Consider the following 17,982-nt stretch of genomic DNA (forward strand, 5'->3'; position numbering starts at 1 on the left):
AAAATGGCAAAAACACTCAACAGAGGAACGCCGTTTTTTTCACAATGAGAGAATACATCATTCTTGATTAGTATCGACCACAGGCCTTGCTAAGCACACATGACAGCAACCAAACCAATTTCCCTTTAGGAAATACGTTTCTCCAGCAGATTTAGCACAACCTCAGCAATCAAGCTAAGAGTTACATCGTATCCCTACCACACAAAAGACACAATTAATGCACAACATGTCTGACAGGAGGATGAAAAAGTCCCCAGGGAACCGGGGGGGAAAACACAATCCTCCTATTTTACCCTCAATACGGCCAGTTAAAACAGGAAAACCTGTTAATGTGTGAACACACTGTTCATTGTCATTACAGTCTGAGAAAGAACATTCTTTTACTCACTTGTCACCAAGCATAGCTTCATAGGTTAGTTGCCTTAGTAGTGAGTACACGGTACACATAAACACCATGATGTTTCTCACACAACAACCAGATCAATACATCACGATTTGCACGGAGAAGCTAACTGCCAGTGACAAAAAACAGCTCACACATAACCCGCAACGTATCCTAAATGCATTGCAACAACACACGTTTTGGGAAAAAACACCGTTATTCACAATACATTTAGCAAAGTAAAACCAGAAGACGTGTTATGAGGTCTGGTCAACCCCGTTCCTACCCGGAACGCAGATCAGCGAAGTGCAGTCACAGACACCGTAGGAACACAGCCGTCCTGTGTTGTCCGAACTGGGTAGCGTCACCGCCCCAACCAGTACTACAGTCCCCCGTTGATGCAACCTTGCCGTCCAGGCTCAGGGCAGGGTCGACGAAACATCCCCTGTCAAGGATGACGTCGCGGTCAAGAGTGTAAAACATGTTAAAATCAAAGCACGTTCAACAGAATAGCATCAAGCTAACGGCGATCAGAAGCGAGCTCACGGCAGCGCGCGAGAAGCTAAGCTACCCCGCGCCAGCCATGGCCATAGCAGCAAGCTAACGTTACCTAGCGACCACGACATGCTAGCCCCGCAGCTAACAGCTGACTGGCTAATAGTAGGCCTTAAGCAGGCCATGCAGCGATCCAGCAGGCTAACGCAGCAGTTAACAGCTGACTGGCTAACCGTAAGCTATGAACATGTAAACAATGACATAACACTCACCCAGACAGGCCGCCGTTCTGAACCTCTCCTCACTTTTTAAGAGAAAAGAGAAAACAAGATGTCAACACCGCTTCACAACGGTGACTTTACCACATCCGGCGGAATCAGCACAGTACCAACTGGCCTGTGTAGCTGACTTTGAACATGAATCTGCCGCTATCGCACATTACATGCACATATCCCCTCGTGAAGGAATACTCTCATTTGGATATGAAAGATGGGGCCTTAACACGGTGACAGAGAGAATCCACTCGTCCAGAACACACAGGGATCACCAGTGTCAATGGTCGCGGCCCACTAGTTAAAACTATAATGGTCTCCAGACCAAGGCCTTCTGTCGCCTAGGCGGCTAAACAAAGGACCCTAGCCTGGGGCCGGTTTCCATAAACTTTGTCAAGTAGCCCCCATAGCACTAACAGACAAGTGGAGCCCGCCAGCAAACACTACTCACCCAACCTGGAACGCACCGCTTCTCACAACAGCGGCATGTCCGACAGTTCAGCTGTGGCCTGACAGGTTTCACCCCAACAAACACAGCAAGGAACTGCAGTTGAGAAGCATGCAGCGGCGTGCTCCCAATACGAAAACCGGTGGAGGGTTTTTAGAATGATCATCATCTTCTAGACACTCCAGTACGAAGACAATATCGCCGTATTTTCTCGAAAATAGTGAGAGAGAAAATAAAGATATGATGTCAACGTATCCTTGTTTCCCAAGCTGTTCCTAATCCAATTTCTTCCATCATGGTGTCAAGTGTGGGGATCTACCGAGGCACTTCTTCCTTGTGGTGAAAGCGAGAAGGAGGAGAGCAGGTGACCACACACCTGCTTATGAAGGTAAGCTGATGAGGGGTGTGGTCAGACTAATACTGGTATTAGAGGTACATTTGTGGTTTATTCAGTACGCGTGCACGTACGCGAGATAGTGCAGTGTGATGCCAAGCTAAGCCACTAACGATACAGAACCTTCTGTCGTGTGGTTGTGAAAGGGTTAACCCTTTGTCGTGTGGCAGTGGAATGGTTAACCTTCTGTATTGTCACAGTGAAAGGGTTAAGAATAAGAGGTCAGCAAACAGGAAACCGGAGGGTATGAATTGTTCAGCCCCCTAAGGGTTTCTAATGGCTCATTCCCACTGTACCATCTACCTCATACTATAGTCTACCCATATAACTCTGTATGATAGCATGTACTAGTGCTGTATATACCATATACATATTTATATATTTACAGCATATATATATATATATATATATATATATATATATATATATGTCTGAATATACTGTACCTGTATACAATCCTTCTATATACCTAATTATACACCTACATATAACCCATATAACTCTGTATGATGAGCATGTACAATAATGCTGTATATACCATATATATATATATTTATTCTTACCTTATACTATATATATTCATCCACATCCGTCTGTACATACCTGCATATAATCCTTTTTATAAATCTGTAAATACTATATCTATATGTATACATATATTTTACCTACTCTTACTAGTTACGCTGCTGGCCAGTATGACTACTACCATAGGGTCTTTATACCTGTATCACTGTACATATTAATACAATACTACAACTCTGTACATACATCTGATTAGCACCATACTCAGTAGCACTAGACGGTACAAACCCTGTCTCCTGCCATTGTGTATGGCAGCCATACCTGTGAGGTGCTGCATAGTGGTGGTGAAGAAGGCAATTTCCACCCTACACTGTAAAAAGCGATTTGAGTGTGTCTAGAAAAGCGCTATATAAATGCAATTCATTCATACTAATACTAATGTACATTAATCACCTGTAAATTGCATATTACTATTACATTTTACTGTTACATTGATTTGCACTCTGGTTGGATGCCAAACTTATTTTTGTTGTAGGGGAGAACGGGGGACGTTGTCACACTTTTTACTCGAGTGTGAATTGCTCATCATCAAAACATCTTTCAATAGTCATTCCTACATTAAATTGAAGCTTAAGATGTTGGCTTGAAATGTGTATCCCTCTCATTTTCCAACGTATTGTAACAAAGAGTTAATCACCTATCAAAGACACTGACACATTGTGACAACCAACCCCATCACAATATGATGTGGTTTAATGGGAAAAATCTTAAAAAGAAGACAAGAAGGCAGAACTAAATTTGAACGTTTAATTGCATTTGACAAGTTGACAAATACATAACTTAATGCATCTTAACATGAACATAAACAGGAAACACATCTTTAAGCCATCTTATATAACAAAATAAGAACACAATAAATCGGCCTAACAATAATAGCCTACACAACATGTGACAACCAACCCCAACTGGAATGTCTTGATAGCATCAAGGCTAACAGCCATCTAAAAACTAGTTAGCTAGCTAACAACAATCTAAACTATAGCTAACCCTTCAGACTTTTTAAGGGTAATAATTGTTTCATTATAAACCAATTCTGTAAAAGCCTAGAAGAAAAATACTGAGGAGCAGAATATTTACAAATGGACATGAAAAACACAAAAAGTCCTCTCACCTCAAATTCAGCTGTTTCACGCCAAAGATGACAATGTAGGTGAACTCTGACCCCAATTCTGGACATTTAAATACCAAAGTATGGGAGACCGGACCCTCTGGTGGTGAAATATAATGAATGTGACAACCTACCCGTGTGACAACGTCCCCCGTTCTCCCCTACTGTACCGTATAATGACAATACATTTGAATCCAAAAAAACTATAAAACTAAATTAAATAGAATTTAGTAGTGAAAGAATAGAAAGCCAAGAATGTTACCTCTGTGAAAGGTGACAGGCAGTGGGCGTGAAGCAGCTGCAGAATGTAAAGTGAACAATATACAATTAATGACATGTACACCAGCAAACCTCTTGGGCAGGGATGTAACCGGTACTGTGCAGTTATGTATCGATGCAAAAACAATCCGAATACAAAATGTGATTCTTCTTTACTCCCGGAAATTGGTAGGGATGGGCAAAACTCCCAGAATTACTATTAGATAGTCACTGGGACTAACCCCCCCCCCCCCCTCCATTAACATATGATTTTGTTTTTACTTAACTCATTCTGCGCCAATCACGAAAAAAGTCGGGTTAACTCGCCATGCGTTGAGCGCCAATCACAAGAAATCTCAGGTTTTAATCGTTATTTCTTTTATCCAGGGCCCATTTCATGTATTCACGAGGAGACATAATAATGATAATCTAGCGTTGATTTCAGGAAGATTCGATAATCAGGCGAAAAATTACAACGTAATAACTGGATTTCACTAAAACGCTATTATCGCGTATTTTCCTGGGATTACTAAGAATCACCCAAACTATACTCATATTCAAAACGGTATAAAACGGAAATGTACGGATGAAAAAACAATGTGTTTTGTGCATGTTGACTGGAAGCAACTCACTGACAATCGACGGTGTTATTAGACCCATAGCTATAATATAAAATATATTTTAAGCACTCGCAAGTGAACAAAGCGCCCCATTGACTTACAGTCCTGGCGTTCTACCCAGAAGGTAGACAGCGACCCCTGGCGCTGAATGAGTTAATAGCGAACGTGACATAACCAAACATGCAAACTAGCTGGCTGCTTGCTACTAGGGGTGTAAATATTTGACCCCACAACGATTTGATTCGATTACGATTCTTCAAGCAACGATTCAATGCATCATGAAATCTCTTAATTCTCTCGATTCGATTTGATTAATTATCTCGATTCGATTTGATTAATTTTCTATCAGTTAATTTCAGAAAAAAAAATGAATACACAAATGTGGCTGGGGAAACTGATTCACTCAGCATGAATGGACTATAGGTCAATAAAAGATCGACATAAAAAAATAAATAAAATGTTTATGAAAAAGAATAATCGATGAATCGATTCTAACATTTTCAAATCGATGCAGTTGAATCGTCACCTTAGGATCGATGCATTGTTACACCCCTACTTGCTACATATTTGCGCATCGCAGCAGGTTAACTTAATTCCCAGGAACAAAAGCATTCATTCCGAAATGTTGATGCTTGAAATGTCTGAGCTTCCATGTTAACTTTCCATGTCCCATGACTTTTGGTCAACATTCAATCAAGTCTCACCCAATCAATCGCAGGGCATCTGCACAATTCCCAAGGGGATGAGAGAGTGGTACACCTGAGAGTGCGGTCTTAGCGTAACTAACCGGTAGCTTAGTGTAGCTAACCATAGCTTAGCGTAGTATTACAAGATACAAGATACTTTAATACCACACAACTATGGTTGGTGGTAATTGTTTGCGGTACAGCATGTTAGTTAACCCATTCTCTGCCGGGCATTGTACCCATCATTGTACCCTCTCTGCCAGCGCTATAAGTCTATGGAGATGTTCACCTTCTTTGCAGGGCTATAACTTTTTAAATTGTATTGCTAAATTGACATTACTATGACCCATTCAACATCAATTATCTATCGTTCAGGATGTAGGAACGTTTAACTTTTTCATTCACACATTCATACTAAAATACCGTCTAGAGCAGGGGTGTCAAACTCATTTTCACAGAGGGCCACATCAGCATTATGGTTGCCCTCAAAGGGCCAAAGACCGTATAAATGTTAATGTAATGTAAAATAAATGTAGCTACTCATTTACATATTGTTAAACATGTTGTTTCTGTATTTATTACTTATTCAAGTTATACATATTGCATATGCATTTGCATAGATGTAAAAATATATGTTAGCTTATGTTATTTTAACAAATAATTTTAGTTTATCAGAACCCCATATTACTCCATCAATCAATGATCAAACCATTCAAGTAAATAACAAAGAAGAATATCATCAAATACAAGCTATGACATTAAGTCTGTTCAAAACCTTTTTGTCACAGTCAAGAGGGGCAGAACTAACAACTGAGCTGCAAAGAACGTGTGGGACAGATGTAGCAGATGTTACAAAAACAAATGGCTGCACACAACCTTGCAGAGGCCATACATCCAACTAATGGAAGATAGTTTAATTAACTTTAATTAACAGATTGCAGAATGGGTACAGTACAGTACAGCTCAATACACACAATTGTTAAGGGGATGCAGACCAGAGAAAGACTTTCGACTTGTTTACATCAGGGTCCCCCATTTTCTATTCGTAATGAAATTGCTATTATGTGTCTGCATGAACACACAACTGTAACTGTACTCAAAAATAACAAAATAAGGGTTGTCTCAGTTCACAACTATATTGGTAAAGTTTTGGGTGGGACTTGTTTGCGTCCCTACTCCCTACAGCTTCTTATTCAATTGAGCGAGATGCTCGGTTATGTCACACAGCCAGCTTGCATCTGACAGTTCAGACAATATTTCTTCAACCCTTTGTTACCTATTCCGCCTGGATCTTTTTTGTATTTTGGGCTGTAAAATTGTCAAAGAATGTTTGAGGAGTAAGTGCTTTTGGCTTTTTTCCTTTGTTACTTCATCAATACCTCAGATGTTCAACACACATGTATGTGTAAGAATGTGTAATAACTAAGGCTGTCAAAGCTTTATTAACGCATTAACCCACAATTATTTTAACGCCGCAATTTTTTAACCCAAGATTAATGTTAATTTTTTATTTTTTTTAACCAGAGCTCTTGGGGGGCCACATCAAATGACGTGGCGGGCCGCATTTGGCCCGCGGGCCGTGAGTTTGACACCTATGGTCTAGAGTATAAATATGTTTTTATCGTTTTCTGCAGTATTTCATAGAACGTGAGATATAGGCATAAATGCATATATTAGATGATCAAATGCAGTTTGATACCGATCAACGTTATATTAAAAATTTCAACTGTACATGGTCCTAAACGTCATGACTGGTCATCTGCGGGTGAACGGAGGGGGGGGGGTCAATTAATTAATGTCAATTTATGTAATATGGGTGATATATTGATCAGAGCAGTTTGTATCGGAAATGGTAAAGAAAAACGCTGAAACTCACCCCAGTCTCCTCGTAGCGTTGGGCGATGGGAGTGGAGCAAACAGATCCCAATTATGGGATGTTGATCGATGCGATCCATTTCCGGTTTGTATATTACTAATACACGTCCAAATCATGTTGATTATTGAGTTATGGCAAATATCCATATCGACGGTGTCTGTATTGAGCCCCGGGACGATAAGCGAGTGGCCGGACAAAAATAGGGGACGGAACGATCTACAATGGGCACTTCCGGTTTGGCAACTCGCCGATCGGCCACCCGGTGGCGGTATTGAAGCGTTGCAGAGTTGTGATGGCTCAGACAGCATCACCCAAGACTCTGTGGGTGAAATATGAATACCATGACGAAAATATGAAATATTGATATCAAAAACGCCTTATGGAGTTATTGGCAGACAACACATCCTGGAGAAACCCGCCTTAACACGTGATTGGCGGAGAATGGGTTAAGCACTGGGACATCAACATGAAACATCAAACACCCCCCTCCCAATCCCCACAATAAATGCATAAATACATACAGGACAGTCACATATACCACATATAACATATGACACATGACACAATATTTATGACACTGGGAATACATTCCCTGAGATCCATAGATGTCCCTAGATACCAAGAACATGCAAATGGGCCTTGTAGAAGTGGAGCAATATTCCATTTACTTAGGTATGCATTTTAGGCGGATTTTCAGAAAATAGGGCTCAAGAGGTTTGGGTAAGTTGATTGATGATTGGTTGATTGATTTTTATTGTGGAGTAAAAGACAGCATCCAAGGGATAAAAACATGAGACAGTGCAAGCATTTATTTCCATCATGGTCCCTGCTGTTGGACATGGACAGACATCAACATAAAACATAGAGCATCATAATAAAACATAGAACATCCCCATAAAACATTAAAATGTACGTAATTTCCTTAATTTAATGTCTGTTCCAGGTTACTACCAAGGTCTCTATATTCACACCCACACACACACCTACCCAATAGCTCCATGCTGAGCTCTGCATCTACTCTTCCATCCCCTGTTAGTGCTCCCAGCACTAGTCCGTCCGCACCATGGCTCTTCACCAGTTCAATGTCCCTCCTCATCACCTCCACCTCCTGGTCCGAGTACAGGAAGTCCCCCCCGCGAGGACGTATCATCACATAGATTGGAATCTTCACATACTGCTTCACTACCTGCAACAGCCCTGGACCAGACCAAATGGTGGGAGAAATAGGGTAGATCATTTTGGAGTAGAGAATAACAAATAATTATTTTCTGATGGATAACTCGTTTTCTATGTGACAGAAATGCACAGTATGCTTAGCTAAGGAAACTAATGACATGCTTGCATATGATGTCTCCTAATGGGCGCATATGGAGGCTAAACAGAACAGGCCCGAGAATGGACCCTTGAGGTACACCCCATGTGATGTTGATATTCGTCATGAGTGGAAAAAGACAGTGTAATCTTGTAAAACTTCAAATAAAAGTCCCAAATAGACGCTTGTCCCAAATAAAGGCGAGTGTTTTACGCATTTAGACAAATAAAGACAGGTCTACAATAATTGTTTATCTGGATAATGTACATGTTACGTGGCTGAAACTGGCACTTTTATCCAAAGCAACTTCTGACAGGTTCTGTAGAAGTCAGCAGGAAGGGTACAACTCTGGCAACTCTGACAGTGTCGAACTTGAGTGCTACAGTCTTGAATGCATAGTAGTATACATAATATTAGCATAGTAGGTAGTAATATAGGCAAGGTAGATTCCTTAGTAGTAAAAGTGCATAATAGTAAAAGACAGTACAATGGTTAGTATTCTTTTTTTTTTATCATTATTATTTTTTAAATAAATAAACTATTTGATATTTTAGATATATCAAAAAGCTCTTTGATATATAAAGACTTTAGTCACCCAAATAACTGCCTCTTTGCACTGCTGCGGTCAGGCAAGCACTACCGGAGTCTTATGGCCAGTACAGAGAGACTCAAAAGGAGCTTCTATCCCCAGGCCATCAGGATGCACAATGACTCTATGCGACACTAGCCCATCCATCTACATTCATTACACACACATCCATATGCAGACACTCACTTTAAACAAACAGTCACCTTTAACCTCTTAAGCCCTAGCCATATTTTCTGAATATTTGCCTAAAAGTACATACCCAAGTAAATGGAAGATTGCTCCACTTCTACAAGGTCCATTTGCATGTTCTTGGTATCTAGGGACATCTATGGACCTCAGGGAATGTATTCCCAGTGTCATAAATATTGTGTCTGTTACTATGCTTGAGTAAATTACCAAAGGAGAATATAAATTATTATAATAATTTTTTCCCATCTTTGACGGTGAATAACACTGACCAAAGGTGAAGAATCGCCACTGAGCTCATTCAGCACCTTCTTGAGATCAAGTGTACTAATAATCTAAGCAAATGAATAAAGTGCAGATGATTTACAGTTTTTTTTGTAGATACAGTACAGAATTTTGCTATCCGGACACATGCAATATGAATATAAAATATAGAATATCAGGCCTATAAATTACCTTGTTATGGCCAAGTCATACATCTATGGATCCCAAATCTCTTCTTTCCAATGGCAGAGTTAAATCTGGATTTAGTACCACCAGGTGCCCATTACAGGGCAGCAAAGACTGTGACTGCCAATCTCTTGGTCGAATGCAATTTTTTTTTATAAAATAAAAAAACAATTATAATATTACATTTGTTTGGGATCATTCTTTCCAAAAGCAAAGAGGCCTAGAAACGTGGCTAACGCTAATGGCGCGCATACCAGAGAGGCTAACTGCCTAAGAAAACGGGGACAGAAGCACTGAAAGAGGATTTCACCTGTCTAATGAAGACACTAGACCAGTGGTTCTCAACTGGTCTAGCCTCGGTCGGGACCCAACATTTTCCTTAGTCATTAACACTTTGATCGCCATGGTTCAAATTCATAATTTACCATCCCTAGCCAGCTCTATTTGTCTATGGAGAAGTTCCCCTTCTTTGCAGGGCTATAACTTTTTAAATTCTATTGCTAAATTGCCATTATTATGGCCCATTCAATGTCCTATATGTATTGTTCAGGGTGTAGCAACGATATACTTTTTCATTCACATATTCATACTAAAATATGGTCTAAAGTATAAGTATGTTTTTATCGTTTTCTGCAGCTTTCTTCAGAACGTGATTTATAGCCCTAAATGCATTATATTGATGATCAAATACAGTTTGGTAGGAATCTGTGCGAGATCAAAAATTTCAACTGGATGTACTTCTAGAAGTTACTACGTATCATCTGATGATGACCGGATGGGCGAGGGGGCGTTTATAATTCCGTGGGCAGCGTTAGATGATTCATCCAGTGTGGGTCATATGGTCATCATAGCAGTTTATATGGAACACGTTAGAATATAACGCTGCAACTCACCGTGGCTTCCTCGCGCCGCTGGCAGATGAGCGTGGAACAGAATTTTTTCTATTATGGGATGGAGAAATGCCCGATCCATTTCCAGGTTGTATAATAGTATATACGTCCAAATCATGTTGTTTTTTCGAGTTATTTGCACCGATCGATGTTCACTGTGTCAAGACGGAGTCTCTCTAACGATAGCGAGTGCCCGGACGACATATGGATGAGCACTTCCGGTTCGACAAGTCATTTCCTGTTGGCGATCTGCCGATCGGCCACCAGATGGCGCTCTTGAACCGCTAGAGAGTTGAGTGGAGCTTTGCAGTATATCTCAGGGCTCCGGAGGGGAAATATGATTTCGATCACAGATTTTTGAAATATTGATATCAAAGACGAGTTACGGCGTCTTCGGCAGAATGAGCATGGCTAGGAATGACGTCTAAACACGTCATCGGCGACCATAGTGTTAAGTCGCGACCCAAATATTTGAACCACTATGATTTATTAAAATAAATGTTTTTTCAGTAATACACAATCTTTCATGCACTGTTAAAAACATGAAATAAACACAAAAAAGTGCAACAAAAGTGCAACTAGGGCTAAAAACCCAATGAAATAAAATAATAATAAATAATATATGCTTCTTAGCTGATTTCTTAGCTTAACCTAACAGATCTAAGTTTGGGGGAACTAATGGGATAACTGGGTTGCAACAAAAGTGCAACTAGGGCTAAAAACCCAATGAAATAAAATAATAATAAATAATATGCTTCTTAGCAGACTTCTTAGCTTAGACCTAAGTTTGGGGGAACTAATGGGATAACTGGGGTTGCAACAAAAGTGCAACTAGGGCTAAAAACCCAATGAAATAAAATAATAATAATAAATAATTATGCTTCTTAGCAGACTTCTTAGCTTAACATAACAGACCTACAGTAAGTTTGGGGGGACTAATGGGATAACTGGGGTTGCAACAAAAGTGCAACTAGGGCTAAAAACAATAAAATAATAATAAATAAATAATATATCCTTCTTAGCAGACTTCTTAGCTTAACATCCCAGGGAACTAATGGGATAACTGGGGATGTTGTTTGCTCCTGACAAGAGTCTCAAAGTCTGGGGTGATGGTAGACAAAGCAACTCTGAGGTCATGCTCAATGTCCAATCTGTTCCTCTGCTTTGTCTTCAGCTGGACCAGAGCTGAGAAGTAATATTTTACTTATTATTATTATTATTTTTTTTTACACACATCCGCGACCCACTCAAAATGGCCCCGCGACCCAACCCACCAGTTGAGAAACACTGCACTAGACAAATATCAAGATTAAGACCCATCAGTGGACCAATTCGGCTATTTAGTCATTCTGACACCCCCCCTTTCTGGGGATTTTCTATTTTAATATTTAAAAAAAAAATCATAATATGAAAGTACAGGTTCATAGTTACCTTCAAAATAAGCCATCACTTGTACAAATCAAAGCGGATACTTTTCAATCAATGTCCTATGAAACATGCTGATAACACTCTGACCAAATCGGAGATTCAGGGCTTGAAATAATCAAAAACATTTCTCAGCCATTTGATGAAAGACTACATTCCGAGAAGGCAACACATTCACCTTTGTTAGTTAGTCCTTTGTTAGTACATTTCAAGTCAAAGTCAAGTACCTCATAGGCTCTCACTCCCCCCCCCCCCCTCTCTGACTGAAACAGCTATTATCGAGGACATGCTGGGCCGAGTTCACGGTCAACTTTGATAAACTGCTTGTAAAACCTAAACAATGTATTGTACAATGAAGTGATGTACATATTTAAATTTCAGAACAACCTGGGCTATCAGAATATATATGACTCAGTTATGTCACATGAATGTAGTAGTATGTATTTATATCACTATATATAATTTTTTTTTAAAACTGGAATAGAATATCATACAATTTTATAAAAAAAAGAGAATAATAAAAAAGAAACCTCAACCCCATATTGTACAATATCACTATATATAAAACATTATTATGCACATTTATAAAATAAAAAATAAAATAGGTGTCATGGTTGTATCTGCCTGTTCTGTACAATATCACTATATATACAAAAAAATTATGAAAATGTTTTATAAAAGCTAAATAGAGCCATAAATCGAGCCATGGCCCTCATGGTTGTATCCGCCTGTTCTGTATCACATTTAGCCTTTGTGATATATCTCTCTGAATGAAACAGCTATTATGTAGGATTCTAGGGTGAAAATTATTTTGACCATAATTTACCTAAGTAACATTTTATGAAAAGGGCGGTATTTTATAGGGCGATAGTATCCTGGAACTGTCTTGATCCATCTGTGATGTGAAATAAATCTCAGGATTCTCAGCCCAGTACCGATCGGGCTTAAGAGGTTAACATTCACTTTAGACACTTTTAACACTACACAATATTTTGATTTTATTTGACATTTTTATTTCGAACATGTACATGTAAATACAAACAAAATAAAACAAAAACAAATCTAGCAATGAAAAAAAAAGAGAGAACATAACTCAATTTACCTGTTCGAAAAGGAGTAGGAAAAAGTATAGCTACGAGGTCATTGTCGCAAAATAATTGACCGACACGGTGTTCTAAACGCAGTGAAGGTCAATTATTTTGCGACAATTGCAGAGTATAGCTATACATTATCCCGCTTATTACATGGCTAACTTACTAACAATATACCTAATTCATTTTACACCATCGACAAGACGAGATCAAATGCAGACGCAGTTGTTCTGTTGCTCCTCTGTCATTGGCAGGTGTGGACTTGATTGCACCTGAATGACCTGATGTAGTGCAGCTGTGCGAGATAAAGCTGGGAACGAGGTTATAGCTTTCGTGACTGCGATCAAAATGATTGATTGTGATTGGTCAATAGCGCTCTGTTGCCCCTAACATCGGTCATTATTGCTTGTTGCCCCTGACAGCGGTGAATTATCGAGAAATAATTGACCGCTGTTAGGGGCAACCGAGCGCTATTGACCAATCACAATCAAGCATTTTGGCGAATGTTAAAACGCCATGTAATAAACTTATTTAATCCTACCCCTTTTCCACTACTCAAAATTAATGTAATTTCTTACTAATTTAAAACCTTACAAAACATATATATATATATATATATATATTAGGGATGTCCGATATTATCGGCCTACCGATAGTATCGGCCGATATCGGCATTCAAATGTGATATAGGAAAATATCGGTATCGGTTTTCAAAAATTATTATTATTTAATTTTGTTTTACATTTCTATAACCTTTATTTACCCAGGCAAGCAAGTAAGAACAAATTCTGATTTTATTTATTGTCAAAAGTATGCATAATGTTGTGTTAATTCCACAACAAGAGATATGTAATGTTAATTACCTGAAATTATTCCATTTTTTGGGGGGGGGAAACCCTGCATATATCGGTATCGGTTGATATCGGTATCGGAAATTAAGAGTTGGACAATATCGGTATAGGTAAAAAAGCCAATATCGAGCATCCCTAATATATATATATACAAATATATGCAAAACATAAAAAAAATATGTAAAACACGAAGAAAAGAAAAATGTAAACATCCGTGAATGTCAAATCCCTTCCTGTGATAGATAGTACGTGCACTAAAAACTTTTAAATTGAGTTCTCCCCTCAGATTATAACATACGGTTATCCTATAACCATAGTTATATGAGTATAGCGAGCGCTCTGCTCTCTAGTGCAGGGGTTCCCAAACTTTTCAGGCCGCAACCCCCAAATAACGGTGTCAGAGAGCCGCGATCCCCACTATTATAGGAGGTATTTTTTTTTTAAAGATATATATATATATTTTTTTTATAAATGGAAATGTATTATATATGGTTGAACCATGCAAACGTTCAAACGCTAATGAGCATTGGAGGCTTTTAACCAGGGCCGGACTAGGGAAATCATTCAGGCCAGGAAATATAGTGCAAAATATAGCCAGAGACAGGCCACTTTTTAAGCAGGGGGTCCCCCACCAGGAAATTTTTTGTTACAAAGACATAATTTCCTGCATTCTGGTGCAGGAATTTCTTTTATTTGTACCCTTTAAATGCCAGTGTTTGTGATGGATTTTCTGTTTTTTTGTAATGTCAGATTGAAAAAAATACAATCTTTTATTCAACTTCAGCCCTGATCATAACACCACATATTCATTTTATAATTCTAACCCTTTAAATGCCAGTGTGTGTGATGGCATATATTTGCAATATATCAAATGCAAAGTAGATTTTTCTTGGGGGGATTATTACAGGCTAGCATGTATCAATGATTAGCAACAACAGTCTTTTGTAAAGGTCCCGCCTCCACCAATCACATGCGGCTCCCTTTGTGTGTGTGTGAGAGCAAGAGAGAGAAGAGAGAGAGATAGTTCTCCAACTTGTGTGAGTTGCAGTGATCTCCTGGTTGTTCCCCACCTAGGTTATCTAACTATTGCGCTGCTGCAACTAGAAACACTGGCCTGGCCTGTTTCTAAGTTCAGTGGCCTGACTGCATAAAAAGAAAAAATCATCTGGCGACCCCCACTTTGGGAACCCCTGCTCTAGTGGAACTATCCCTTTATCCAATCTAACAATGAATAATTTTTCTCCACATGTACACACCCATCCGCCTGGCCACACCCACATCCGCTCCTCTACATAAGCGGGGTCGTGGCCACACTAACAGCTCCTTCCCAAGTCTTTCACCACCGAAGGCGAAGACCACGGGGTCCTCAGTGAGTCAGAGCAGAGCGCTCGCTATACTCATATAACTATGGTTATAGGATAACCGTATGTTATATTATCGTATAGCTTACGCTCTGCTCTTTAGTGGAACACAGGAGCTGAGCAGAGCGGAAGCTCGACAGATGTACCCGCTGAGGCCCCCCACAACCATCAGAACCGGGGAGGACCCAAGCCCCCGGACCCCCCTAGAGGGGGACGGGAGGGAATCGGATCCGACTGTGCGAAGAGGGTTTAGCACCTCAAACGCACAGGGTGAGCAGATTGTGGGACTTACCTTCACACAGAAGGACCCGCAACCACTCAGGCGCGCATCCCACATGCCACTAGGGAACGAACGGGAAGAAAAACACCCCCGTCACAGCCCCCAACATCACAGGGTCAAAGGTCAATAACCCAACCCTGTGGCAAGGCCGTAGCAGCGGAGCGTGGAGGAGGACCCAGCCCCAGGAACAGCCTGAGAGCCAGGACCCCCGAAAAAAAGGGGGCCCGGTGAGGCCAACGATGCCGTAGCATCGAGACCCCACCAGACGGTCACTGGTGACACCACCCCCCACATCGCCAGCGTATCGGACAGGGCTCAATCCAAGAGCAGGCCCTTCCCCCCTACAGCACGCCGCCCTGAAGCACTCCACAGAGGCTACCCCCCCAGAATACTGTGGGGCCAGTCGGCGCACCGGGGAGACAACCCCCAAGAGGTTGATCCCTCAATCCCGGCAACAGACCCAAGAGCATAACTCGACCTGTGCCCGGAGCACTGCGGACTAGACAGGCGCCTAAGGGGTCTACTGTGAAAACAGCACCCCGGCGGAAGGGTGTTTGGTATGCTGTGCACCATGTCGCAACCTCCACAAACCCGACCCCTTAGAGAGGTCGAGGTCCAAGAGAAGGCTGACATGATTGGCAGACGTCATGAAAGGTGCGGGGGCACACTCACGGGCAAGTCAAGCCCGGCCTCAACCCGAGAGTCGACTCTGCTACCAACACACCGGGGAATCAACCACCCCCCTATGTTTAGTTTAACAGGAGGCGGTTGTTCCCTTAACCCCCCCCCCCCCCCAAGAAAAAACTCAGAAACACAACTGCGCGTATACACTGGCTATACAGGCAGTACAACTTGTTTCAGTTTTCAAAAAGGGGTTAACCCAGGCCAACAGGTCAACAAGAACGAGTCCAGACCTGGGCCCGGCGGACCGGGACGCGTGTACCACTTCCGCAACGGATTTGATTTCCGGGGTTGCCCTGATTGGCCGCGACGGCCACGTGAGCGCCGCGGCCCCGCCCCGCGGCAGCCCCAGACGCGGCAACGTCTGGCTGCTGTGTTTCACTGCCGCTTTCCAACGCCGCAGCAGCATTGTCGCGTCACATCGCCTGAGTGCAGAGCTGTTTAATCACTTGCCCCACTGCGTTACCAGTGGCGCGACGCTGGAGTTCACTTCGCCTTGCTGAATTAAAGAATGAATAAGTTAAACGTGTCAATTCAGCAGTCAAAGTGTACTGTATAAATCTAACTTCATTAGACGGCCGACGTACGGCTTGTCCATTAATGGATATATAATCGATATTTTATTTATCTGCCACCGTGGTGTAATGGTTAGTCCTAATACCTCTCAATCGGACGACCCGCGTTCGAATCCCCCCTTTTTCAATTAAATTTTTTTTTTTGCAATGTAAATGCTTCAATCTGGTGCACTTTGAGAGCTATATAAAGAATGACGCCCTGATACACGCTTGAGGGCGTCATTCTTTATATAGCTCTCAAAGTGCGCCAGATTGAAGCATTTACATTGCAAAAAAAAAAGATATTGAAAAAGGGGGGATTCGAACGCGGGTCGTCCGCGTGAGAGGTATTAGGACTAACCATTACACCACGGTGGCAGATAAAAGAAATATCCATTATATATCCATTAATGGACAAGCCGTACGTCGGCCGTCTAATGAAGTTAGATTTATACAGTACACTGAATTGACACGTTTAACTTAAGGGCAAGTGATTAAACAGCTCTGCACTCAGGCGATGTGGCGCGACAATGCTGGTGCGGTGTTGGAAAGCGGCAGTGAAACACAGCAGCCAGACGTTGCCGCATCTGGGGTTGCCGCGGGGCGGGGCCGCAGCGTTCACGTGGCCGTCGCGGCCAATCAGGGCAACCCCGGAAATCAAATCCGTTGCGGAAGTGGTACACGCGACCGGGACGCACACAGGGATGCCAGAGGGGATCAATAGAAACCTCCTCGACAGCCCCCTCCCAGCCCTGCCTAGCAGGGGAAGGGAGGGGCGAAAATTAATGGAGAAGGACCAGTCCCCTTAGCACAGCGCAAGGTACAACACAATATGGACCAAGCACACTGTGAAGGACAACTCGTAGTGACATACCTATGACACACACATCCATAACATCAATCCCCGTGACGCCCGGGCCGAGCCAGCATTTTCCCCCCGGAAAAGCACAAAGTCCTTCAGGGTACCAGAACAGCAGATCTGCGCCCCGGCGGACAACGGGTTAACTGACCTGGTCCGGCGCGACCAGAACCAGTCCCGTGTCCTAGTCACGCCGCCATCCCCAGTCCTAAGAGGGGGGTAGGCACGCGGGTCGATCCAAAACATCACAGAGAGCGCCTGTATAAAAGAGGGAAGACAGGGAACCCCCAGAGACCTCCCACGTGAGTAATAATTGAAAAGATATATGTAAA

General features: G+C 41.6%; 1 protein-coding gene across 4 annotated transcripts in view; it reads right to left on the reverse strand.

The window, feature by feature from the left end:
* The window catches only part of cutc (cutC copper transporter homolog (E. coli)), an 86,027-nt gene that overhangs the window by 19,262 nt on the left and 48,783 nt on the right, over nt 1-17,982 (reverse strand). For 3 of the 4 annotated variants that reach the window (XM_084322281.1, XM_084322280.1, XM_084322282.1), the window contains exons 4-5: nt 8,109-8,318; nt 3,944-3,979 (exon numbers count right to left, since the gene is read on the reverse strand). The exons of the other annotated variant lie outside the window; for it this stretch is intronic. In XM_084322281.1, the coding sequence (XP_084178407.1) occupies nt 3,944-3,979; nt 8,109-8,318 (246 nt within the window). The remainder of the gene's footprint in view (nt 1-3,943; nt 3,980-8,108; nt 8,319-17,982) is intronic. 4 annotated transcript variants of the gene reach the window in all.

This window comes from Notolepis coatsorum (assembly GCF_963971535.1).
Source record: "Notolepis coatsorum genome assembly, chromosome: 9".
Classification (NCBI taxonomy): Eukaryota; Metazoa; Chordata; class Actinopteri; order Aulopiformes; family Paralepididae; genus Notolepis; species Notolepis coatsorum.